This window comes from Clinocottus analis, unplaced genomic scaffold, assembly GCF_023055335.1.
Source record: "Clinocottus analis isolate CAN_PGR_092001 unplaced genomic scaffold, fCliAna1.0.p SCAF_23, whole genome shotgun sequence".
Lineage (NCBI taxonomy): Eukaryota > Metazoa > Chordata > Actinopteri > Perciformes > Cottidae > Clinocottus > Clinocottus analis.
Window position 1 is genome coordinate 2,871,452 of NW_027175965.1, and position 25,762 is coordinate 2,897,213.

The following is a 25,762-nucleotide window of genomic DNA, read 5'->3' on the forward strand; positions in this document are numbered from 1 at the left end:
CCGCTCCATCTCTCCATCCTTTTCTTCCATCTCCACCGCTCCATCCTTACGCGTCGGTCTTTCCTCCCGTCTGTCGGCCGCGGCCCTGCCATTGGTCGGAGGTGATGTCATCATCTTCCTCTGGCGCCCGTCAATAACCTATTGGAGGCCGTCGTTTTTTACAGTCAGCTGGGGAGCAAAGAAGTGCACACACGGCTACACAAACTCATGCACAGTGGACGTGAGCAGGAAACATAAAAGCTTCTGGCTGCAGAGGGGTGTCAGGCTGTCTTCACAGAGGCACCGTATTTGGTCAAAGTGATGAGTTCTTTGTCACCGGCTGCAGCGAGCTCCATGTTCTGCAGTGGAGAGGAAAACAAGTGGGAGAGAAAGCCGTCTCTTCTCCTCTCGGCGGCCTTTTTATTCTTCTGTGTGGTTTGGTTCTGCCGTTTGTTTCTGTAAAGTTGAACTGTGGCTGCACATACTGCCACCAAAAAAAAAGGGCACACACTAATATTTCGTCGGACCGCCTTTTAGCTTTGATTACAGCACGCATTCGCTGTGGCATTGTTTCCATAAGCTTCTGCAATGTCACAAGATTTATTTCCATCCGGCGTTGCATCATTTTCTCACCAAGATCTTCTTGTATTGATGATGGTAGAGTCTGACCGCTGCGCAAAGTCTCCTCCAGCACGTCCCAAAGATTCTCAATGGGGTTAAGGTCTGGACTCCATGTGTGAAAATGATGTCTCACGCTCCCTGAACAATTGAGCCCGATGAATCCTGGCATTGTCATCTTGGAATATGCCCGTGCCATCAGGGAAGAAAAAATCCATTTTTGGAATGAGCTTGTTGTTGCTGAACCTTGACCTGAGCAACTGCAGCAACCCCAGATCATAGCAATGCCCCCACAGGCTTGTACAGTAGGCAGTAGTAGTTGAATCCAGGTGCCGACTTTTTTTTGGGCCAGGCAGTGTATGCAGATCCATCCCTTATTCTTTGTGTTCATACATGACAATTTGGCATTTCGCACTTCAGTGTGAGTATAAAGAATTCAGGAAGGACGGTGTTCTTTATGCAGTGAGACTTGAGTCAGGACGCGGTGGCCGGGGTGATGGACAGGCGTGTAACTTTAATGCAGGAAATCAAAGTTCTCGTCGAGTCACAGACCGGCAATTTATCCTAACCATAATTGTGTTCCTAACTTCGACAATATTGGACGGATCTTGCCATTGACAGATGTTGTAGACATGGACGGACCATGGGACAGCGGGTCCCTGGGCACAGACATGCAAAACGCCTCACTAGTGTACGAGCAAGACACAGACTTTGTGTTTTTTTAGCCACTCGTATGTTGTTTTGAGTCCTTCTGTAGTTGCTTTGTCATCATTTTGAATTTATTTGTGGTGGTTTTGCTCCTTTTCATAGATGCTGTAATTGTCTTTGTGTGTCTTTTCACCTGTATTGCATATCTGTGTTTCTTTGGTCATTATGTTGTTGTTGTTGAATGCGTTTGAGGGAGTTCTGAACATGTCTTTGTTTGGGTAACCTCAAAAAGGCAAAATGTGCAACAGGTGAAAGGAATCAAAGATCAAATAAAACCAGAACGTTTGAGTCAAAGTGGAAGACATCTGATTGATCCGATGACACGTTTGCACAAATCCAGAAACCGAGTCATTGTTTCTCTGTGATACAATGACTTTCACTGATACTTGGAATTATATTAACAGTAATAGAAAAATAAACAAAAGTATACTCCGGTGTTGCACCAGAATCTGATCAGGTGAAAGGAGGCTTCATATTTATAATACGAGGACACGGCTTGTTCCAGTCGTCAAAGTCGACCGCATTAAGAAATGCTCATCGCATCCACAAAAAAAAATCTCTTCAGCACTGTCCTCCTGCCTCTCTTCCTCCTCTTCCTCCTCCTCCCTGAACACTGAGCAAGCTCTCAGCATCTCATTCAATGATGTCATCTATTGCAGTGCTGGTGTGACAACACACAACCGGACACACTGTCTGCAAATACGGTTTTAGGTCTCATAAACTATCCAGTAAATGCCTTGATAGCCCACACACACACACACACACACACACACACACACACACACACACACACACACACACACACATATACACATACATTCTCTTCCCCTCGTCTCTGTATGCTCGTCTCCCGTGTCGGGATTTTTTATCTCTGCCATATGCTGCCGTATAACATGAACGACTAAAGCAGCACCTGCGGCTTCACCGTCTGTTCGGAACGCACACACACACACACGGTTCAGCTCGCTTCATCCTTTGTTCTCTTTTCCTCTCGGTCTCTTACTGGCTCTTCGCCCTCGCCCGCCGCCACGCAGCGCGTCCTAGAGAAGATGCGTCCGCCGCTGCCGCCTTGCTCATCCTGTCTCTTTTTTTTTTTTTTTGCGGCCGTTCCACTGCTTCTTTAGTCGCTCGATACATAATCCCTCCCTTGAAAGTAAGTATGTTGAAAAACCTGAAGGATGTAAAACAGGAGTTTGTAAGGATGTAAAACAGCAGCAAAGTAGAAATGTTTGGAGTGAATGGAAATGAACGGAATGAAAACGGTACCTTTTTGTAATGTATATTATTCCAATTTATGCATATCAACCATTACAGCGCAGGTAATTACGACCCTCAGTGTCGTCACTAATTTGTTAATTGTAGATTGTGGATGTTTTAAGCCAAGAGGTAAAACATGCAAACACCAGGATATGCAGATACATACAGTACACAGACGGTAGGTTAAATGAGGTGGGGCGCCATCCCTGTGAGAGAGTGCAGGGGTCAGCGGGGTTGTTAAGTTGAATGTGTGTTGGCCTGACACATTGATCCTTTATTATCTTACTGAAGTTTGTGCAAGTAAAAATCTATGGCCCCCGGCCACGGCTCTAAAATATCAGTAACCCGACTGTGCTGTGTATTGATAAATCCATGGCGCTGTCCGCGGTGCTGAAGTAGCAGACGGATTTGTAATTGCAACTTTTTCTCTGAGTCCCGCCCCTTCTGTCTGTCTTTGTCTTGGATCCATACGGTTCTCTCCACTTTCACCTGAGGTATACAGACATATTGTGTGTGCATAACGGACAGGAGCGACGGATCAACGGCTTTGAATAGAATTCCTTCTCATGTCTCATATTTCTATTCAAACTGCAATCTTTATAGAGTTCATACCCAACGTGTGTGATGTTTTTTTAAATTTTTTTTTTGGACAAGTATTAAGTTCCGACTCCGCAACTCAAGGTTTCATTCTTTAACAAAACTCTTGCACTCTGCGTCAACTCAAAAATAATCAGGACTCTGTCAGATCCGAATGGTGGCTTTTTTGAAATAACTGTGAAATGCAGTATTTTTTAAAATGAAAAATGTAACACAAGGCATTTATGATGGATGTAGCGCTGTGTCAGAAATGGGATATTATTTTCAGAGGAGCTAATTTATCCTTTAAGGCCAATTCTCTCTCAACTATGATTGCATTTTGGCCTTCGGATGAACTTGGAGACTTTATTCCGTCTGCCAGTATGAGAGTTTCTTTGCCTTCCTTTCCATCTCTCTGCATGTTATTACTTCTTTCTGTGTCTCCGTCCTCCTTTTGCATCCCTCTCAGTCCATGTTGTGATGTCAGTGTGTGGTGTGTGAGAGTGTGAGCAAAATGCCAAGGACAGATGGCTAGATGGAGAGGTGAGCGGGTTCAGACATTTACACACAAACACACACAGTAGACTTCCGTGATAGAGAATATTCAGTATAGAAACAGAATAAGTTGAGTGGGTTCAGCCTGGGATTATCACCTCGATGCACACACACACACACACACACACACACACACACACACACACACACACACACACACACACACTGCGGTCAGTGAGGAATGAATGGTTCCTTCTTTCTTTCTTTCTTTCTTCCTTTTTTTAAATCCATTAGTCTCTTGTTTGGTTCCCTGTTTCTCATCAGGAGAGAACAATTGTTAAAGCCAGACCTTAGACATGTCCCTAAATGACACACACACAGACTCACATACAAATATTGTTTCCTCTGAAAGCAGTCCGCTATACTGTGTACAGTCGTTCATCCAGTGTGCGATTCAGGATGCCAAAGTGTTCGACTGAACGACTCGGAAAGTCTTTTGTCCCGGCAGCAGTTTGATTTTTTGATAAACACCTTTCGTTGTGTTTTTTAGATTTAAATTCAGCATCTTTTTATGTTGGTTATGTGTCTTGTTGTCTTGTTTCATATGGCGTTTTCTGGTGTTTGTTCTTGTAATGTGTTTGTCTGTTTTGCACTGTGCATCTGTGCATCTATCTATCTATCTATCTATCTATCTATCTATCTATCTATCTATCTATCTATCTATCTATCTATCTATCTATCTATCTATCTAAATCTCCAATATTGCGGTCAACTAAGTTTCTAACTCACTAAATGAAATAAGCTTTGTAATAACCCCAATAATGAGAAAAGCTTAAGAGGTAGAACAATACATAACTTATTGCCCTAATACATGGAACGTTCCTTGTAAATTGATTGCTATAGGTAAGGACAAATAAAAAAAGACATACAAAAGCAATCATATGCTTATATGTAGATCAATACGCATGAAGCCCAAATATGCATTAAAAGTTTAAAAAAAAAAGGTTTTAGATGGAGATATTTTATCACACATGGTTACATTGGTGTCTTTAAATGTTTCCTTAATAATTACACTTTACTGAAACTACCATTAAACTGGTCACACGCCGTGACTTCATAAAAGAAGTGGACCCATTAGGATGTGGACTACTTTTGAAGCCTCAAGTTCAGCTTTTTGGTGGTTGCCATCTTGATCATTGACTGTCGCCATCTTGGTTTTTGGCAACCAGAAGTGACCGTTTCTTCTTTGATTATAGCGATGACTGCAGAAACCCATCTCGCATCATTTTGACTTTTGACTTGACTCTGAAACAACTACAAAATCAAATCAAATCAAAATTTAAAGTTTGTTCGGATGAATTTCATGTTGCCAGAGGCCGGTTCATCTCTCAACGTTACACTGACAGAAACGGGGGCGGGATTAAAGGGACAGAACCCCGTCGCCACGGAATTGTCGATATTGAAGTTCCGATGTTTCGGAGCGGTTTCATTTTCATGGGAAGTCCTAAAAGTGCTCAGAAAAGTTGGACATCTGAACATGTTTTGGCTGCCCAGCATGCGTCCGTCATGACTCAGTGTGGTGAAAAAGTTGTGTTGTGTTCTTCAAAGTTCAAGTATGTGTGTTCATGCTCAACTGATTATTGCTCATCTGCTTTCGATGTGTGGCGATATTTTTAAAAACCGACACGTGGATCACTCTGAGCTCTGTCACCTTCAGTATTCTCCACCAGTGTCAGACTGTAGATCATAATTCTTCACCGTGTGTCCCGCAGAGCAGGTCTAAGCCGAGCTCTTTCATCTGCCCACACCCGGCATTGTCACGTTAGCAGCAGTGCATGCAGCTCCCGTAACCTTTGCCACATCTTGGTTTTTAATTTGTTGTATTTTTACTCTTTATCACTGGAGCGCCTATGGCCTATGACAGAGATCCACTTCTCAAGGTCTCAGAAGGAAACGTGGGGCTTGGATACAGTGCAGCGGACCCGGCAACGCCCTTTCACTGCCCACGCCGTCTTCCCACCACCCAGCCACACCAAACGCCACTGAAAGCTGAGTCGATCGCCCCCGGAGGAGAGGGAGTACTTAAGACTGAAAGCTACTCAACGTTGATGTTAACGTTAAGATGCCGGCTATTTTATCTGCTGAAACTTCACCAGTGTTTTGTATTTTTTGCTGCTGGGTACATTCCTCCGAAAGCAAGTAAAAAAAAAAGAAATAAAATGCCATACAGGAATTTACTGCTGTTTTTGTTTTGCCATGTTTTTTGTGTGTAGCATGAATAGACTTGGCTTCTGAAACCCAGCGTTCCTGTGGGACAGTACATCCTCCAATGAGCGAGCAATGCATCAACAGAAAAGAAAGCAATGAAACTTCCCTAGAATGGGAAGAAAGACTGAGAAATGCACAACAACAACGATGACATCTATAAAGATGATAGAATAATGACTAATAATAGAAATAGCGGCAGTGGGCGGCAAGCAGAACCACGGCAACATGCACGGCAACGAGCCACGATCCACGGCAACCTGCAAGACGAGGAAGCACAAAACTCCCTCCTCCCCCCAGGTGCCGAGTCTGTATCGTGCATTTACAAGACCAGATTGAATACAGATGGTGGAGAAGATGATGAAAGCAGCAATCCAAGGACGAAACACAGCATCTCCTGTGTTTCTTCAGGAACCAGCAAACCCATGACCCGTGACCCATGACCGTGTGCTTTGCCATGTGTGCTATTTGATCCGTTAATCTCATGAGGACACGCAACAGGAGCTTCGGGAGACCATCGCTGTTTGTCTGACGTCCATAACGGACGCTCTGTCTCCACTCTGAGATGTTCTGCATCGTGGACGTAATTGCCTTTTTAAACGGGTCAAATGAGAACGTCGGGCCACGCGACGCAGCTGAGCGATTGGAACATCCCGTGCTATGTAGAAACCTGTTAGATCTTCATCTTCCTCCCGTGGTTAACATCTCCCGGTTAGGGGTGCGTCAGTCTCAACAGGAGCATTGAGACTCGACGGGCGGTTGTCACTAGAAGACAAAAGAAAGACATGTGCAGTCATGTCGTAAGTGAACGTCACGTTTCGGAATAATAGGTTCTCAGTGTTATTTATTCAAGCAGATTCATTTCCTGAGATGCGGATGTCTGCTAGCTTGTTTGATTTTTTTTTTTTTTTTTTTACACCATTTTGTCTTATCAAGGCTTTAATGTTACCCCCCTCGGAGCGTCACATGGCTCTGCTCATGTCATGCCACAGCAGGTATTGCAGAGCCTTCATATTCACATTGCATATTCCTTCATGCAAGCTGAGCATTGATATTAGGTGACACAAACAATGGCTCCTTTAATCTCTACTCCATCGTGTCAGCCGGGCTCTGTCTCTATTTTGATCACGTTACGCTTAACAGTAATCCACTGCAGTGTGTGTACAAGATGCTAACAGTCGGTTATGCAGATGAGATCAGGTGTGAACTGACATGCTGGCTGCTGCCATGGCAATGCCGAGTCTATCAATACCAAAATTCATTAGTGGTTTCTCATGAAGCTTAAGTGTTGATTATCAAGGAGAACTGCCCTTTTTTATTATATTTAAGTAGCAGCTTTTCTTTCAAAAAAGCCTTGGTTTAAATCACGATCTATTGTTCTTTGACAATACATTCAGCCTCTATCAGTCTCTAACTCTCCCACCTTTAATTTAATAACTGGCATCGGGTTAGCCGCAAACAACTTTTTTCCGCAAATCCGCTGGATTGGGTTGCAGTTTTCCGTCTGCAAATTGCTTGTTCGACTGAGCCAGACTGTTGTAATGCTGGCTAGAGCAGATGATCACACAGCTTTTGTAGTGTAATGAGATTCTTATTGGAATGCTGCTGCGAGGGAGCACACACACCAACGCACGTGCACACACACGTACACTCACGCACACACACACACACACACAATGCACAGAGATGAACAGCTTTATCTGATTAAACCATACTGCCGTCATTGTGTGTGAACAGTGGAATGATTTTGTCCTTCAAATTTCCTGTGGCTCAAGTTCAAGTTCGGCGAGAGTGCGTCCTTCTTCTGAATCGGTTCGAGATGTCACGGCCCGGGACGCCGCACACTACGAGGCGGCGTCTAGTTCAAAAGAAACCGGGTCCTTCGCACAACTTTTCTTCTTTTTTTTTTTTTACGCCTATGATAAGACCTTTCTCCAACTACTGTACCTGCACACACTGATTCCAGATAGCAGAGACACTCTGTGTTCTGACATTGAGCTCCTCGCTGCGGTGACCTCAACAATAGACAAAACATTCAAACAGGCCTTATGGTTCCTGGAGAGCTCACTGTGGACAGCCCGGCTGTAATTTGACAACCGTGGCCAAATTAAATTGAACATTCTTTCATTTTTTTTCATAATTATTTTGAGTGTTGTCACAGACCATCAATTCAGGATGTCATAAAAAAAAACAATGTTTTGCGAGCAAGTTGATGCTAAAACATGACAGTACTAGTGGTTCTACATCAGCTACCGGGGATCAGGGCTCTATGCTAAGCAAGGTCTGGGGGGCAGAGTGCTGCTTGGCGACACAACTGAGCTAACAGCTAATGTTGCACTGCTACCGCACGATGCTTTCAGGCTCTATTCAGTAAAGATTTGTATTGAGCGAAGGAAAACGTAATCTTGTAATATTTTGTTTTGGCCAATATACAAATGGTAATAAAGCAGTGTATATTGAAGTGCATGGGATTTATTGTTTCGACAATCCTGAAATTTCACTAGTATCAGTATTGAATATTACGTTTCTCTTGTTATGACTTCCTTACCACGACTGTTGCCTGTACATGTACCTCTATGAGCAAAACATATTTCAGTTACCCCAAGAAATGACTGAGAAAATAAGATTTCCTGACTTCTAGTTAAGTTTGATGGTTTTTATGTTATGATAATACCCAGAAGTTAGCAAATGCTACGTCAATGCCTTCATGTGGGTGTTAGCGTGAATATGATTCCATGTGTACTACATCGAGTGTTTAACTGAAAATCAAGAGGGTTAAAGTAACCAATTTATTTCATGCTTAAGTAGTAATCACAATAATTGTAATAGTTTTCTGTAATTAGTAATATGACATAAGCGACTAAATATATTTTAGTATTTTCTAGTGATGTTGTTTTATCATTGAAGAAAAATAATAAAAATAAAAGCAGACACTGTTAACATTATGCATAAATAACATTCATAATTGCTTTTACTGATTCTAATACTCCATGTCCGTTTGTATGCTGAAGATGCAATATGCCCCTCTCCAAACATACAGTAAAAACTGAAAATAGGCAACTTAGAAATGCTCGACAGCAGACGTCATATTCAACATTTGACTGTATTCTTCCATCAGTACAAACTCAAAGAACCCCACATGGTTCTCGTTTGTACCTTCAGTTCTAAAAGTACACTTTAACTATTCTCCACGTACATCTATCTCTCCACCAAGTCCTATCGAAGCCAATCAACCATGTCTACCAAATGCAATCCAATAACTGGACTCTGCCCTTGACTATTGACCCGGCTCCACTCCATTCATTCATCTGCCCATCTGTCAACTGATCCCCAGCCAATGTCAGAAAAAAGCCTTGATTAGCTGACTGACGGATCAAGTACGAAGAGGAAATTGGCCGTGTGTGTGTGTGTGTGTGTGCTTATAGCCAGTGATATGTTGTAAGCAGAAAGAGGCAGAAGAAAAAGGGGCAAAAAACCACAACTAAAAACAGAAGAAAAAGAATGACAGAGAAGTCATGAGTGAAAAGACGGAGACAGATCGAAGGTCAAGTGACACGTCAAGGTTGTTCCTTCGGGAGGAAGATCGGAAAAATCTGTCGGAAGCATGTCGATGCACAGACATGTACAGGTGATGATCAATAGTGACCTATTTGGGTATGAGTGCACACGTAGTAGCCTGTAGATTTGTGTGTTTCCGCGCGTCTGTCATGTGGTCACGTTAGTTAAATACGAAGCTGAGCAAACAAATTGGATCGGAGCCTCACAATCCTCCGTGTGTGTGCGTGTGCGCTACCCATTTCAAGAAAAAATTGTTCTTGGACATCATTTCTATTAAGATCAGTGGCAAGGCAAGAGGATAGGTGGCATAAGATGGGAAAAATGTTGCCAGAAAAAGGTGATGCTGCAGAGAAACTATCAGAAACTAGTTAGACCTGAACTTAAGATAAGGAGACAGACAGACAGAGAAAGGAGGAAAAAAACAGAGGACTGAATTGATTTGAGGATTTCTCATTCCCAATCCTTCAGTGAACAGTGTAATGATGCTGCCTTGGCTGTGATGCAAGAGCACGACTCTCACCAGATGTCTTTTAAAACTGTCCCTCTGACTTCAACTACCTCAAAAGAGCCAGGCCTCTGCTGCCTAAGGTTACTTTTGTCATGAATAAATAGCTTATTAGCTGATTTATTTGAGGTGGGTGTGGTATGAAATACTTATTTATAGTCAGTGTATTATTTTTCCGCAGTTGGCGATGGGCGTGGCCCCAGCAGCAAAATGTTCTTTAGCCACCTAAAAAAAAAATAAGCCCACCCCCCCAAAAACAAAGAACGGGGGCAATTTAACAAGCTAAAAATGCTCTCATCATTAGCACCTTAATAAAGTATTAAAGCAGCATGTTAGCAAACAGATGCATATAAACGCATCCAGAAGAGAGCAACATTCGCATTACATTTTGTGTCCACCGGATCAATGCAAGTCCAATGTTCACTGTTGTTTTCGCTCTGGTTTGTTCCCCTCCAACTCTTGAGAAACATATCCAGCTCCTTAGCATCTAGATCCCTCACTTTCTTCCTCAGCTCGTCTCTAACTTGCTGGGCAGGTAGAGGACAGCGAGCTGCTACGGCTGGAGACAACCTTGATGAGCTCTGATGCTAAAATTAACAGTAAATGTGCCCTAAAACCCCAAAATGTGTCCTTAAAAGGAGCCATAAATGAAACTAAATAAAGAGCCACACAGCTACAGGCAACTGCAGAATAAGTGATGATTATCTGTGGCTTGGTCACCACAAGCTATGCCTTTTATAATACATTTGGTCCATTGTGAATATATAAATTTAAGGAAAGGGCAGAACATTTGTTGGAGGAAGCTCTGATTTTTCATGCCGGCTGCTTCTCTCACATTAACAGTTGTCTGGTCTTATTTCGCAGTAAACGGGTCAGCAGACACTTGCCTCTCTTTACAAAGGGATTTACTGTCTTCCTTTGCAGAAAAACAAATAACACAGGCCTTTAGATTCCTTAACTCCTCCGGGCTAAAGCAATTTTTCAGGCTACCTAACACAATGCATCCAAACAGGATCTAACGTTTACCTTTCCACACAGAGCAAATGCGATAGTAAATGTTAGATCCTTGGTGATGATGTGACTGTTTGCAGCGCTGGTTGGTGAGCTCCTGCAGGCTAGTTAGTCAACTTGCTAACTTCTATGTTCCAAGGTCCTATATTGCTGCTAGAAACAGTATAAGAGATAAGGGCTGTCCTCGCAGTTCTAATTGTGAAAGAGTGAAGGGACAGGTTTGTTTCAAAGACAGTTTAAATGGTGAAAATCCATTCAGCCAATGTGGAGATATCAATATTAATTCAAGAAAAAACATTATTTTCCCAACATATTTGAGAGTGTAGGTTTCAAAGAGTATAACATCAGCTGTAGAGTTTGTGATTTCCACATAACGAATGAGGGAAACATACCGTACATTGAACATTTCTGAGAACATAACATATTTTAAAAGGACTCCTTAATGTGTCGTATTAAGAGGATATTGAATTAGGTAACGTACCGGTCCATAACCCAGTGGTAAGCCCCTGTTTCCACGCTCCAATGGCCTCAGTGTTCGTGTTTTTTTTTTTTTACACACTATATTTTAGTTTTAGCTCAAAATCAGCTTCTTATTGTCTCTGTTAAAGTCCATGATATGGTTTCTCCTCTTCCTTTTCGGTGACTGTGTTATGCAGACCGTCTTTACCGGGCCAGGCTTCCGTCTACGTCAATAGGACCAGACGGTCAATCCAATCGGGTCGATCGCATGCAAAAAGGAAAGCATGGATTAATTACAGATCCCGGTTAAATGGTCCACCAATTTCTACGGCGGTTTCTGATATCAGACTCCAATTTGTGTGGTGTCTGCTAAAAAACTAAAAATAGCCATTCCTAACAGTCTGTGAAAGGTCTTTGGTTAATTCTTTTAAAATCGTATGCGTTTGTGTCCAGATTATGTCCGTCCGATTGCTCATAGCACTAAATAATGAAACCACTGGCTTCAAAGAAATCATGCGCAGTTCTGGAGAACAATTGTGCCATTTTGCTGTTAGCGTGGGAAAGACAGACAGACGGTCACGTCTCAGCAAAATGTGCCCTAAACAAGCAGTTTTTTGTCATTGCTGCCTTCCTGCACTCTTTGAAGTCGTATCCAACTCATGACCAGTCAACATATTGTCTGGATTCATACATACACTATCTGCTTTATTGAAAATCCTGTTTTGCAGACTTAAATGTTGTCATTGTCTGAAACAAAGTCGTTACACAGAGCCTTACTTGTACTCCAAGTAGCTAAGCTTTCATCACAACAACCCAATCAAATAATGGGATTAGTTCAATCTTTCACTGAAATACGGGGTCGTTGAGCCAGGAAAAGATTGACTGGTTGTATGTTCCCCTATTACAGCAATTCATTAGCCACTTAGGCTTCATATTAGTATCTTTATTTGCCAAATGTACACAGTAATTTGTGAAAAAAAAGTTCAAAAGGCTAAGTTGGAAAGTGAAATGCAAGAAATGTCTACTGTTCAAAATGTCAAAATAATGCTCTGCTATGTTTTTGGCAATGTATGCAGGTCATGAACTATAAATAAGCCGCATAATGCTACATTAGTACATAGTGCACATTCCAGATATTGCACGGCCCAATACGAGGGGAACTGTGTTTGGCGAAACAAAATGTAAATACGCAAAGAATCAAGAGAATCAACAAAGAATTTAAACAACCTGGTTGCTAACACGCACCATGGACATTATTACCACTCGTACAGATCACAACCTAATAAAAATAGCACTCTCAAATCAACAAATTACAATCTGGTCTTTGGGAATCACATTGTTTCATGCTCTAATACCCTTCCACACAAACACACACACACACGTGTATTAATATCTTTTCATAAGCCTGGGTCCCATGGCAACACCAAATTTGCTTTGTCTGGGTGTTGTGGTGATCGAATCCCCCAGACAAATCACTGCACGATAACACAGGCCTCAGCACTGCGGTGTGAAGAGGTCATCCATTGATATGAATGGCCTGGCGGGTTACTGGCCTGTGGTGATTGGTTAAGTTTATTCAGGCATTAGTCAGACGGGCAAATCAATGAGATTTAACTGCCGTTTTGGCTCCAGAGGGTCTGGTACATATGGAATGGAGGTGGGGAGTGGGGGGCTGCACATGGAGGATGGGAAGATGGTGTGTGGAAGGGGTGGGGAGGAAAGGGAGGAAAGCAAAAAGAGGAGCAAATGGAGGTAATGTAGGAAGATAAAGGTTTCGGGGGCAAACAGGAAAAAGGTCAATAGAGGAAGAGAAGCTAGTGGAGGAAGGTTAAGAGCAGAAATGGGGAAGGGCAAGTGGAGGTAACGTGCAGGAAGAAGGTCGAGGTGAACGATGGAGGACAGGAATAAACGTCCTGTGGTGCCGTGAGGTTTGTCCTTTGCTAATCTGCTGCTGCGCTCACACAGACACGCGGAGGCTTCTTATCTGTTGTTTAGTCTACCGGCAGAGAGGTTTGTACATTGTCTTTGTGTTGGACTTTTTTTTTTTCATCATACTGAGGGGACATTATTCCTTTTTCCCAGAGACAGGCGGCCGTGAGACTTGACACACTCTGAGCGATCTGATTACCGCTGACCTAACCCCACATGTATTTCTCTGATGTTCATGGCCACATCTAGGACTCCATTCAGATTGCAGTGCAAGTACATAGTGCTGCCCTGGCTAGTTACATTGTAACCAGGAATATCAGCTGAGCTATTTATAGACGTGCTTCACTTTCAAAATGACATTGTCATGATAATTAAAATGTTTTATTTTTAGCGTAGTTCCAGATCTCTCGGCCACATTTTCAGTGCAATATGACTTCTACGTGAATACATTTAGTGAGACCAAATTGCCACCAATTTGGACCATGAAATCCACACAAAGATGTATGATGATGTGGCATTTTCTTTTTTTAAATAACCTTGATCTGGCGAGACGTTAGTGAGATCTCTTGTTTGAGAGCAACAATGTTATTGACTAATATTGCCGTTCTAACTTTGGTGACGTGTCCAAAAACCCATCTATGCTAAAAACCCAGATTTAAAAGAACTCATTAAATCACTATATGACATCCACAATCTCTAACTCTTCTCTTTTGGCCTCCTCTCTGTCCTCTCAGATCCAGTCTCAGTGGACCTGGACCAGTATGATGTGGTTTCTCTGACTGATGCCCTCAGAGGTTTCATGCAGGACCTGCCGGCCCCTATCATCCCCGCCACAGTCTACAGCGAGCTGGTCTACACTGCTCAAGGTACACTCAAAGTTCAAGGTTCACTCAAATGACAAAATCCGGATACATTTTAACAGGTAAAAGCCAAATGATCAGGACCACAGGTTGCCTGTTGCGTGTTTAATTCTTAGTATTTAAATGAGCCAACCTTTGCTTGTACAATGAAAAGCAATGAAACCTGATCAGGATTATGTTACAGTTTGGAAAGCAAAACTACCAACAGTTTAGTTTTCGTGGCCTGTGGCTGGTGTGAGTTTAGCCCTCCAGCTGCATCCTATTCTCTCCGTTCTCACACGCTGCAGGGTTCAACTCAATCTGAGCCCAGGGTGTGTGTGTGTTTTTTTTTCCTTCTCTTTTTTGCCTCTGTCACTTGGCATGAGCGCCGACACCCGTCACACCTGACGGATTTCTGCCCTATCTGGATGTAAAGACGACGAGGCTGCACCCTCTCATCAGCATCAAATGTCTGCTAATCCCCTGACAGCTTCGGGATTCAATGAAAACAAACTCTGAGCTGAAGAAAAAAAGGTGGCTGGTTGCCAGGTCCTTCTCTCTCTCCTCTCATTTTCCGCACAGCTGACCTGCCTGTTCACCCTTTCACCTGTCGCCCACCTCGCCCCGGCGGGCCCTCCCCTCGCCGGCTTTTAGGGACTCTCACGCTCTCATCTATCTTTAATGAACCGTACCTTGACATTTGGAGTTTTGAGCTGCACGTGGGCGGTCTGCAAGCCAGTGTGTGTGTGTGCACATAAAAGAAGGTCATTGACAGACTGACGCACGGACGGACGGACGGACAGGCGGACGAATAGACTGGTGCGTGGCGGCGTCACGCACGGTGGCGCGCGCTTGTCGCGGTGGAGGCAACGCCTGAGCTTGCAGGAGGTTCACACCAGCTTCCCTGTTACCCCCCCAAAATGTTACTCGGCTAAGCTCCGCGACATGATCTCCGTCTCCAAAAAAGAACCTCAATTATGCAAGTGTTTTTTTTCTCTCCCTTGTGGTCCTCGTCCCGTTAAGTGACAGCCCTTTTTTTTATTTTACTTATTCATGGAAACATTTTAAGTCAGGATGAACCACTTTGAAAGGATGCACCAAGTATTTTGCGCAGGTCGTCCAAGGTTAAGCCCGCTGAAATTGAAATTGAAGAGCACGGAAAGGTTCCTCCTGTGAAATCACAGGGTATTATACAGTAACGATGAGTCATGCAATAATATCGAGAGATCTCCTTGCCCAATCGGTAAGATTTTCTTTCGCTCAGCTGTTTCTTTTTTTAGCTGCCATTTTGGCCCGCGCTTCACTCAGCTTCCACGTCTCCATGCCAGAGGTTTCTGTTTGGGACCAGGTGATATTTCCCTCACCAACCATTGGCTGGTAGTTTCCTGTCCCTTTGGCGTACGTTTTAGTCCGTGTTAGCGGTTGCTACAAGCGGTACATTTGTCTGTAAATCCACGTACATGCACGACAAGTGACACAGCGGCATCGATCGCATTTGTGTCTCCAAAACCCTGCCGTCATTGTCCTGTAAAAAAAGCATTTGATTAGCTTGGTTGTTTTTTTTCACACCGTCAATGAGCACGCATGGCCTGAAATACTGAGAGAAAAGGCTTATCGTTATACAGCCAAGATGATGTCTTCAAATGGCTTGCTCTATTAAAACCAACAGTCTGAACCCTAAAGAACAGAATTGTGACCAAACAGCTGCAAAAAAAAAGTTGTTGCTACTAAGAGGAGCTGTCATTTTGATGGGTTGATTTCAGAAAGCCCCTTTTGACGAAAGCGGCAGTGTTTCTGAGTACCTTTTATAGAAAACCTCACGTTTTACTACAGTGCAGGGTCAGACATCGTTTTGGTCTTGTCTACTTATGTCGGTCATATAGAGGCATCCATATTAAATTAAGACTGGTAAACTATGACCAGAAAGTTAGGAAAGTTTGTCACATTAACTGGGTTTTCTGACTTTATCATACGATCGTTGTGTTACCGAGCGCTGTCTATACTGGACTTTGAGGATGTGACTTTGTGAAAGATATCCATGAGGATGGAATCAGTCAAATGTTCCTCGTATGAAGTTACTGTCTCTCCCATCCTAGTCTAAACCCCGGGATTTGTTGATGTTGGAACGGTTTAAATCCCATCTCATTCCATTTTAATTGTTACTTTTCCTCTGGCTGTCCTGCTCTCTGGGAGACGAGTCAAGCTCTCATCCGTTTGATCCGCATCCATTTTTCCAGTCATTGGCTCAGCATGTGGAATCCCCTTACACTGTTAGAAAGAGAGATAGAATGTCCGGAGTTGGAAGGGATTTTTCAGATGACTTTTAAACCCGACTGAACCATCACTAGGACAGATGTCATAATCATTTCACACAATGTAGTGCAACTGGCCTTCCCCCTAAAAACATACAATTAGATCTTGAGATCATGCAGTTTTTACAGATACCATTAGGGAAATCACATTAAATTTGAATATGATTTCAAAATTGGGTTGAAGCTAAATTCAATTTGAAAATAACAGTTAATGCGCGTCATCAAACTCCATTTAACCTTCAAATTAGTCCAATCATTCTCAATTTTAGAGCAATCTTCACTCTATTGTGTAGACTTTTTTTTTTTTTTTCAGTGAAAGAATAATTACATTTCTTGTCATCAGATGGCTGTAATCCTTTTATAATCCTCTTCTCATCTGATCCTGCAACATCCTGACTACAATCAGCCCTTTGATATCGGGCCTGTGCTATTTTTCTGTGGCTTTTATACTTCCAGCTATTTTAAAGAAAGTCGTTATCACATTTACCAAAGCGCCTTAACCCATTATGTTGTGTAAATCTAAAAAGTCACAGTCCACGCCTTCCTAATTCTTCCCATCCTCTGCCTGTCTTTGGTCTCTGAGTCACTCATTTTAACAATTTCATCTCAGACCTTCTACACTTCCTGCCGTCTGCCTTTTCTCTTTTTATTCATCTCCCTACATGCCTATTTTTCATCTTCTCCCTGTCTTTTTTCATTCACTAGTGAGAGAGTTCGTTTACCTTAATGGTTTCAACGAGGTCATTGTCTGCGAGGATAAAGGCCAGCAGTCTGAGTCTGACTAACCGATGTCCATCTGGGCCTTCAGAGGAGAGACGCTGTTGTAGACAGGGACCGTTTGCCATCTCCTTTAGGGATGAGATGCAGGAAAAACTCTTGTGTTCAATGGCACTCTTCAGGATCTGATCAATTTAACATCCTATCAATCAGATAACCCCTTTTTTTTACATACCCTTATACCAGTTGACACTGTTAGCTCTGTTGTGTTAAGCGTTTCTAATGTCTAATCTCACAAGTGAACTTTGGAACAGCTGGTGGCGCAAGAGGAAAAAGTCTGAATAAGATACCCTCTGGAAAATCGCATGGTAATCCGGCCAAAGTTGTTGAGATATTGAACCCGCTGACGGCCAACAGACCAACCTTCTTCAACATCTTATTTTACGCTCGCGAATTTCTCTCCTCGTGTTCAGGATTTTGACTTGCAGATTGTCAGGCGATCAAATTGGCATCCCGTTTGATCCGACACAAATGGGACGGGTCAGTCGCCTCTGCTCTCTGAGGGTCTGACATGTTCTCATGCTCCGGAGTATCACCGTCAAAAGGACGCAACGGACATCTGGACACCCTTCACCCGGACCTTATCCCTCAAATCTGGCATCTCTTTAGCGACCACGTCACCAAACTGTGGACCGTGGGAGAATATTAAGTATTATCTAACACTAGCAACTCCATCTTTGCACATCTGAATGTGTAACATGTGAGAGAGCACCAGAACTTGAATTCCTGTTTTGATGTCATTAGTCATTTTAAAGCTTTTGACAGTTTAAAAGTGTAATTGTTTTTCCTCCAATCACTTACATGGCTATTCCTGTTCCCTTAAGATGTTTCAGAAAGAACTGACCTCATTCCCGGGATCATCTGATTGGATAATTTAATCTATTAGTTTAATGCAATTCATTTGGCAGGCACATTTTTTTTCAAAGTGACACGAAAGTGCATTTAGTGGATTCGTGCAGAAAAAAAACATTGCAACGATTGCCTGGATTTTCTAAAAAAGAAATGGAAGACAGTGCTTGTTTTATAGACCCCTTGTCTACATTGTGTAAATTGCCTAAAATAAGTGTTGTGTAAACCATTATCAGTAAGTGAGAAAGTTGGGGGAGTTTTTCCCTTTTATTTATCCTGTTTGGGGACAAAAGCATCCAAGACACCTCCAAAAAAGTCCCAAAGTAGGTGAAGTCCTATTCAACCACAGATACTTTCCCATCACCCTCCTCTTCCCCCCGCTGTCCAGTTGTCCAGTCTTCCAGAGTCCCGCGGGGCCAGATGGACGGGCCAAGTTCCCTCTGCAGCCTTGACCTCTATTGACTGGGTTCAATCAATCAATTGTGTGTGTGTGTGTGTGTGTGTGTGTGTGTGTGTGTGTGTGTGTGTGTGTGTGTGTGTGTGTGTGGTCGTCTATGATCAGTAGTTGTCAGACAGAGAGAGGCGACTTCGATGACCCCCATCAGGCTGCAGCAGATTGTCATCCATCCATCACCGCCCACCCAAAATGCACACACACACATATAAATAAATAAATAAATAAATATATATATATATATATATATATATATATATATATATATATATATATATATATATATATATATATATATATATATATACACACACACACACATATGTCCCTGAACTTCCTTGAGTCTCCCATGCCTCCTACACGTATAAAACTTTGATATTCACAACATCAAAACCCATTTTTATACTATCATTTATCATCAATAGGCATGAAATATCTTTCACTGTGTAATTACCTCTCTGCCACCAGCCTGCGTGGGCTTCACACTGCAGATCCACTTCCAAGGGACTCACAGGAAATGATGCATGGGTCCACTGGATATAATGTGGACAAAAGCGGCTGTATTCATGAGCTCACGTCATGTAACGGACTGAATCCTTTAGTCTTCTCTAAGGTGACACCATGAAGCCTCTCAGCCCAGCGTGTGTTTGGCTGCACTGTGAACAGACACTATCGGTTGCTCCTCTGCTTTTAAAGGCATATTCGCCACATTTTTTAAATACATTTCTTTATTAAAAGACCAGCATATACAGTGCAGTAAAGATACATAGGGATGTCACACCATTTAAATATTTAGTTGAGTAAATATTAAAGAGAAAGAGGTTAATGATGCTCGAGAGGTGGGTCTCTCATGATGTAGTTTAATACATAAAGGCTTTCCCTGTCTGTGCAAATGGAGTAAAATTACCCTCAAAATGTTGTGGACAGTCATGTTTCGGGTCTGCCATTTTATACATTTATGTCATGAATGTTAATGCGATTTTTAAATGAGATCCGACGACCACAGCTATGGAAAAATGGAGCTCTTCTCCAGCTATGGCTCTCTCTCTTTCTCCATCTCTTCAATCAGTCAGCTGTTGAGTATCCAGTCAGATGTTGGGTCAGTTCCCTCTGTTGGCACTCCGTGTTATTAGGATCGATTTGCACACACTTCCCGCACGCAGGGCCAAACGCACACCAGTACCTCTCGTGGTCAATCAATACATATCAGCACTCTCACGCCCGGAACATATCTAACATGTACACATGCAGAGCGCTGCATCACACAAATCACTGAGCAATAAATATGCATGTCAAGCGGTCCGGTTCAGCTGCTTCCAACTGCGTGTTGGGATCACGATATCAGTTCTCACCTTCCATGACCTTCACTTAATGCTCGTCCTGCTCTACCGTCTTCTGCAACGATAAACACTGGAAAGTTTGAGAAAGGTAAAAAAAAAAACGCATTAGTTTTTTTAATTTTCTGTTCACTTTAGCTTCAGTGTGAGTTTGTGTTTTTTGCAATGATTCAATATGAGGTGAATATTCCAGATCGTTCATGTTTTTTATGTTCACGCTCAGGCCAACTCATACGCCTCGAGCTCCAGAAAACAGTTCTTCATGGCTCATTCGTATAATCTTTTGAATAAGAGGAGGTTTTTGAACAGGACTTTATGAAATCAGAGATGCACTACTCTTCTCTCACTCATCAATCCATATTTTTACTTGTATTGAAATGTTACCCTAAACTGTTGCTGTGAGAGTATATCAGCAAAAGTTGAATAAAACCTTTGAGACTAAATGTCAATGATACACTGATGCATTCTATACATGGATATTATTAGGGCCCAACAATATAGGAAAAAACTCTGAAGCGACGTATAGAATAGTTTTCTTGATGTGACCCAGTGTAAAAATAACAAGTGGCAGTTCCACAGAGGTGTATGTGCTTGGCTGTTTGGCCGTGAGCAGTAACTTTGGCACCCTCAAAGTGACAACATGCCCCCCCCCCCCCCCCCCCCCAAACAAAATGGCCCTGAAACTTGATTACAAATTCTGACTTATACCACAATAATGCTGGATCTAACGGAAGAGTAAATCATGTGGAAACCCTGAGCAGACGGCCTCAGACACAGATGAATGGACCCGCATCAGTCAGGTGTTCAGCTGCAGAGCTCTGCCTCCCCACCCCGCCGTAAACCAAGCGCACAGCGGGCTCCGGCACAGATGTTTTCTTGTTTGCAGCTTGTTTGCGGTGGTGAAGAGCCTGTGGTGAGAGCGCCCGTCAATAGGTCTGGTCCTCTTCAAACATGGCCCATTGTCTGAACCCCGGCGAACACAAGAAAAGGACTCTCATTATGTCTCCCCGCTGTCTCATCTTTTCTTTTCTTTTTTTTCTTTTTTTTTTTTTACGAGCATCCGTATACGAAGCCCCTGTGATTATCTCCACAGTGTCTGACAGGGTGGCTGGCGAGCAGCTGGCAGCTCGACTGGGTCTGAATTCAGATCAGTGATGTCCTGCCAAGGCCATACATCTCCTCAAAGTCAGCGAGCAGTTGGCTACATGCTCGGATGGATAGTGCTGGAGGTGCAGCTCACGGGCGGTGGTGGGAGGGGGGCGTGAGGGCTCAGCGGGGGGGGCGTCGGCTCTGTGGTCGACGTGGAAGAGTGAAATGTTTTTTTCTTTTTTATGTGATAGATGTTTATGCGTGTGGCGTCCGCTCAGCTGTTCATCAGGAGGCCGGTTCTTTGATCTTACTTTGGTGTGATCACTGGTCACGATGGTCTTCTTTACTTCTGCAAGAAAACGCTGATCTGAAATGTAGTGTGATGCTGGGACCAGGGGGGGAGCTGTCAGGACGATGCACCTAACTGGTTTTCAGATCACCGTGACAGTTTCCCGTTACATATTTCTGATTCACAAATAAACGATTACATGAAACAAAAAACTATCTGGGAAGGCTAAAGAAAATAAATGTATTAGAATAACCGAGAAACAGAAGTGATCGGGCCCGGCAAGGCCGGGATGGAGCGTTTGATGAAGTACGAATTCACCTTTTGTTGGTCTAAAGAAGCCCCTGTGGCGTCGCCCTTTGTCTTACAGAGAGTCAGAGTGTGGAGGAGTGTGGCGAGAGGCTGAAGAGGATCCTGGAGTCTCCCAGCATCCCTCAGGCCAACCACCAGCTCCTGGTCCACCTCAGCAGACACCTGGCCCGCGTCGGCCAGCACAGCCAGGCCGGCCCCCGGCTCCTGGGACAGGCCTTCGCCGAAGCCGTCTTCAAGCACTCTGCTCTCAGGTACACGGGTCTCGCCCCTCGTTAGCGCTCATTAACATGAACGCTCGCGTTTACCCGTTAACATGTTTTATTCAGTTATTCATACACATGTAATCTAGCTCCGGACCACAGCCACCGAAGATACACACTTCTGATTGATGTCAGTTGAAATCCTCCACCAGTCCAGCGCAGTTTAACCTTCGTTCTGAAACCGTGCTCAAGGTGCTCCGGACGTCCAAAGTATCCATAGCAACAGTACTGAAGCTTTGGGCTCCATTGGCAGATAACGGACTCGTGTGGTGCAAGAGACATAACACACGTTCATAGGAAGAAAACGATTCGATCCAGAAGGAAGCACCACTTCATCTGGCGGCTGTCTTTTTGTATCCCCACGCCGCATATTGTTTTGTTTTCATGAAGAGTTTATGTTGTGTGTCACTGCTTACTTAATGGCTTTTTCATTCGCGTCTTCTTCCATTCAAATTCAAGTCAGGTTTATATGTACGGTAGTTAGTCACACTGTGAGTCTGTCAGGGACAGAAGATGGAACAAACCTTGATTGACAGAAGAGGTAACCACCCCCTTCATTTTTTTTGAACCACTTCCCTCATATCTACATTTGTGAATCAACCAAAGCCAAAGACCTAAACAAAGTGTTTGGCTAAATATAAAACATGGCTTTATATAAAATACTCCCTCTCCATATTAACCACTGTCTATTTCCATGACAAACCTCGCATGAGTCGAGCGAGATTGTCTCGGTCCAGCCCAAAGACATGATGTTTTCATAGTAAAAGATCTGACCATGCTAATAGGAAAAGCCAAGCATGATATTTGGCTCAGCTGTAATATCTACATCCTGCAGTTCCAGAGCTGGATGTTTGAACTCTGACAGAATGGCATTAACAAGGCTGATGGTATTCTTCTTCTTCTTCTTCTTCTTCTTCTTCTTCTCCTTCTCCTTCTTCTTCTTCTCTATACCCTGCACAAGATTGCTGGCGTCTGTTTTTCCAGAAATTACAGAGGAATTTCTCCTTGTGGCGTTGTGTGCGGTGGAGATGTAGGGGATTTGGGGAGGCAGTCAGTGATTGTTTGCATAGCCTGGTCAAGCAATTCACGTCTGACGCGCACAGCGGCCGGATAAAGATCGAATGTCCTACTCCCGGTGTTAGCCTACTCCAATGCGTGTGGAAGTGTTGATGAATGCTTGATGGTTCTGGAGTACACACCGCAGTTTGCAAATATTTAGACTGTCACACATGTTCTACCCTTCCAACTGCGGAGGCCACGAAGGCCCACTGTTGCGCGAGGTGACATAGACGTACATACTCGTCCTGCCGTTTGTAACAAAACCCTAAACTGAAGCGCTTGTGTCTCTGTCAACAGCGCGGACGTGAACCCGGAGCATCACGTCAGGATCTTGGAGGCTCTTATTGCAACCGGAGGTCTCATGGAGATGCAGCCTGCACCAGGTAGGGCAATACTCATGAACACAAACGCTCTCCCATCTGCTTCCAAAGTTGTGAGGTTCTACCCAGAACCATTTGCTTCTGAAGGACCCTTATTTTGGGAAAAAAAAGGGGTTTCAAGGGTTCTTTGTAAGCCTAAGGTTCCTATTGAGACCCCTTTTCCTCCTTTATTGATGAAAGTGTTCCTCAATGTTGAAAAGCAAGGGTGTTGAAAGGTTCTCCCAACAATAACTGTTGTGTGTGGCGCAGCACCACATCAGCCTCGATCCTTTGGGAGCCTCACAAGGGTTGGTTCGACATGAAACCCTTGGAATATAAAAAGCATTCTTGGTAGAACCCCCTGGTGGGTTATGGTTTTGGGTAAAACCTCCAGACAGGATCCTGGAGCCTCTCACATATGGTTATAGGCATAGCCCTTTGTTAGGTTCTAGCTGCAAACCTTTGAAAGGGTTCAAAGTGAAACCTTCATAAAAGGGTTCTCCTCTGGGGACAAGCGGAAGAACCCGATGTGGTTTGAGGTAACACCTTATTTCTAAAAGCACCTTATGCATTCAGTCTTTTATGACAGTGCATCTTGGCCTCATATGATGATTTCATTCGACTCTGACTCTTTTGTGACACACAGTCAAAGTGTATCTGCTCTGTGCCTGAAGTTTGTTTCCAAAGTGTATCACCATACATTTCTCGCACTGGAAACATGACTTTCCCTTTACCCTCCCCGCTTCACCACAAACTGCACTGGAAAACACACGTTTGGTTCATGAAATATGTGGAAAACACAAAAAACACAAACTTTTTGCCCAATTGCTGCTGTGATAAATTGGGCATGAAGCATGAAATAACTGCTTTAACTTTGCTGTCCGTTAGTTTGGTTTACAGACTGGACGTACAGAGTTCATGGTAACAAAACACAGCGGTTTCATAATGTTGTTTTTCTTGATGCGATCCTGATTGGCTGGACCGTTTCCGCTGAGAGCGAGGGTATGGATGTGAGCGGGGCCGCGCTGCTTTAGTGTATATGAGCTGCACAGTTTGCATTTTTCTCAAACCTCAGCAATATTTTCCCGAGACCGTAGGAAAACAACATCCTTTCTGAAATTTGGGCCACAGGAGAAACATTGTAATTCGATCTGGTGGAAACTATACTCTAGAAAAGCTGTGTTTAGCTAAACTGGCAACCAGAAAGTATCCTGATCTGACCCTCCGTTGAGCACGTCATGGTGGAACAACGGTAAACAAGATGTCTTCTACCTTCCTGGTTCATGCGTCTCGCTTTAAACAAAACGGTAAAGACTCGATGATCACTGCCGTTGTTACAGGTCTGGGCACAACCACGTAGAAGCGGCTTGTCGCTTCAACATGCCGGTGAGCCTTTGGTGTATGTCTTCAGAGATAAAATGCTGTGGAAAGATCAATCTACCTCTATGAGGACGAAAGAAAGGTCAGACAGCAGGTGTGCGGCTGATTGTAAGAGCCAAGCCAGTCTGCTGAGGTCCTTTTCTTTGGGTCAGTGTGTGTGTGTTTGTTTGTGTATGAATGTCAGTAGGTCACTGTGTGTGTGTGTGTGTGTGTGGTAGTCCTGGTCTTTTGAGGGCCGCGGTGTTGAGGCCAGGGTCAACATATTGGTGGTAGCATTGATTGTAGTGGCTGCTCATGGGTTGTGTTGTTCATATTCACAAGGGATGTTGGAAAGGATGGTCTGAGAGCGTGATTCATGGCTAAAACACGACCAGGCGAGGACATAACCGTCTTCGTCCAACACGAGATAGATAGGCGGGCTCAGCCACTTTGACTCAGTGGATCGTGACTCTTTGAATAAGCATCTTCCCTTATTGAGGGAAAATATCTCATGAATGGATCTCGTTTCTAAAACACATTTCTAAGCGGGCTAAGAAATCTCAATCACAAAATTGGCACTTGCCAAAAATCAAGGACGCTAAACCATCAATTATGACGTTACTTTGTGTGTGTGGAGGGGGGGGGTACTGACATTAAAGAAACAGTTTGGGCATTTAAAGTCTTCTTTGTAGTCAGATTGGTTTGGAGCCAGTTGACCTTCAGTTGTCCTCAGCAGACAAACACACACAGCACACACATCAGAGCCACAAAGCAGACTCAACTTGTTCATTTTTTGTTGGGTGACACGGAAAAGGACAAGATGATGTCTGGAAGACAATCAATAATTCATGGAATAAACCTCTGTCCTACAGTGTGGTGGGATAGCAGGTATACATCAGGGGTTGGTGCAAGGCAGCCTCTGGTATTTTATTTTATTGTATTTCCTCATTCAAAGTACCTTTTGATATGCAAAAGTCGAAATCTCGCCTGACGGAAAGCACACACGAGGGCATCCAACACACTCGGGTGGAGTTTCCAGACACAGTTAACATTTCACAGGCTCTCCTTCCATTGCTTATGTTCCCTCATGTGCTCATTTGAGCGTCTCTA

General features: G+C 43.5%; 1 protein-coding gene across 2 annotated transcripts in view; it reads left to right on the forward strand.

Moving 5' to 3' along the window:
- The window catches only part of pik3r3b (phosphoinositide-3-kinase, regulatory subunit 3b (gamma)), a 176,852-nt gene that overhangs the window by 62,725 nt on the left and 88,365 nt on the right, over positions 1–25,762 (forward strand). For both annotated transcript variants that reach the window (XM_068589669.1, XM_068589670.1), the window contains 3 exons: positions 14,095–14,226; positions 21,674–21,866; positions 23,232–23,317. In XM_068589669.1, the coding sequence (XP_068445770.1) occupies positions 14,095–14,226; positions 21,674–21,866; positions 23,232–23,317 (411 nt within the window). The remainder of the gene's footprint in view (positions 1–14,094; positions 14,227–21,673; positions 21,867–23,231; positions 23,318–25,762) is intronic.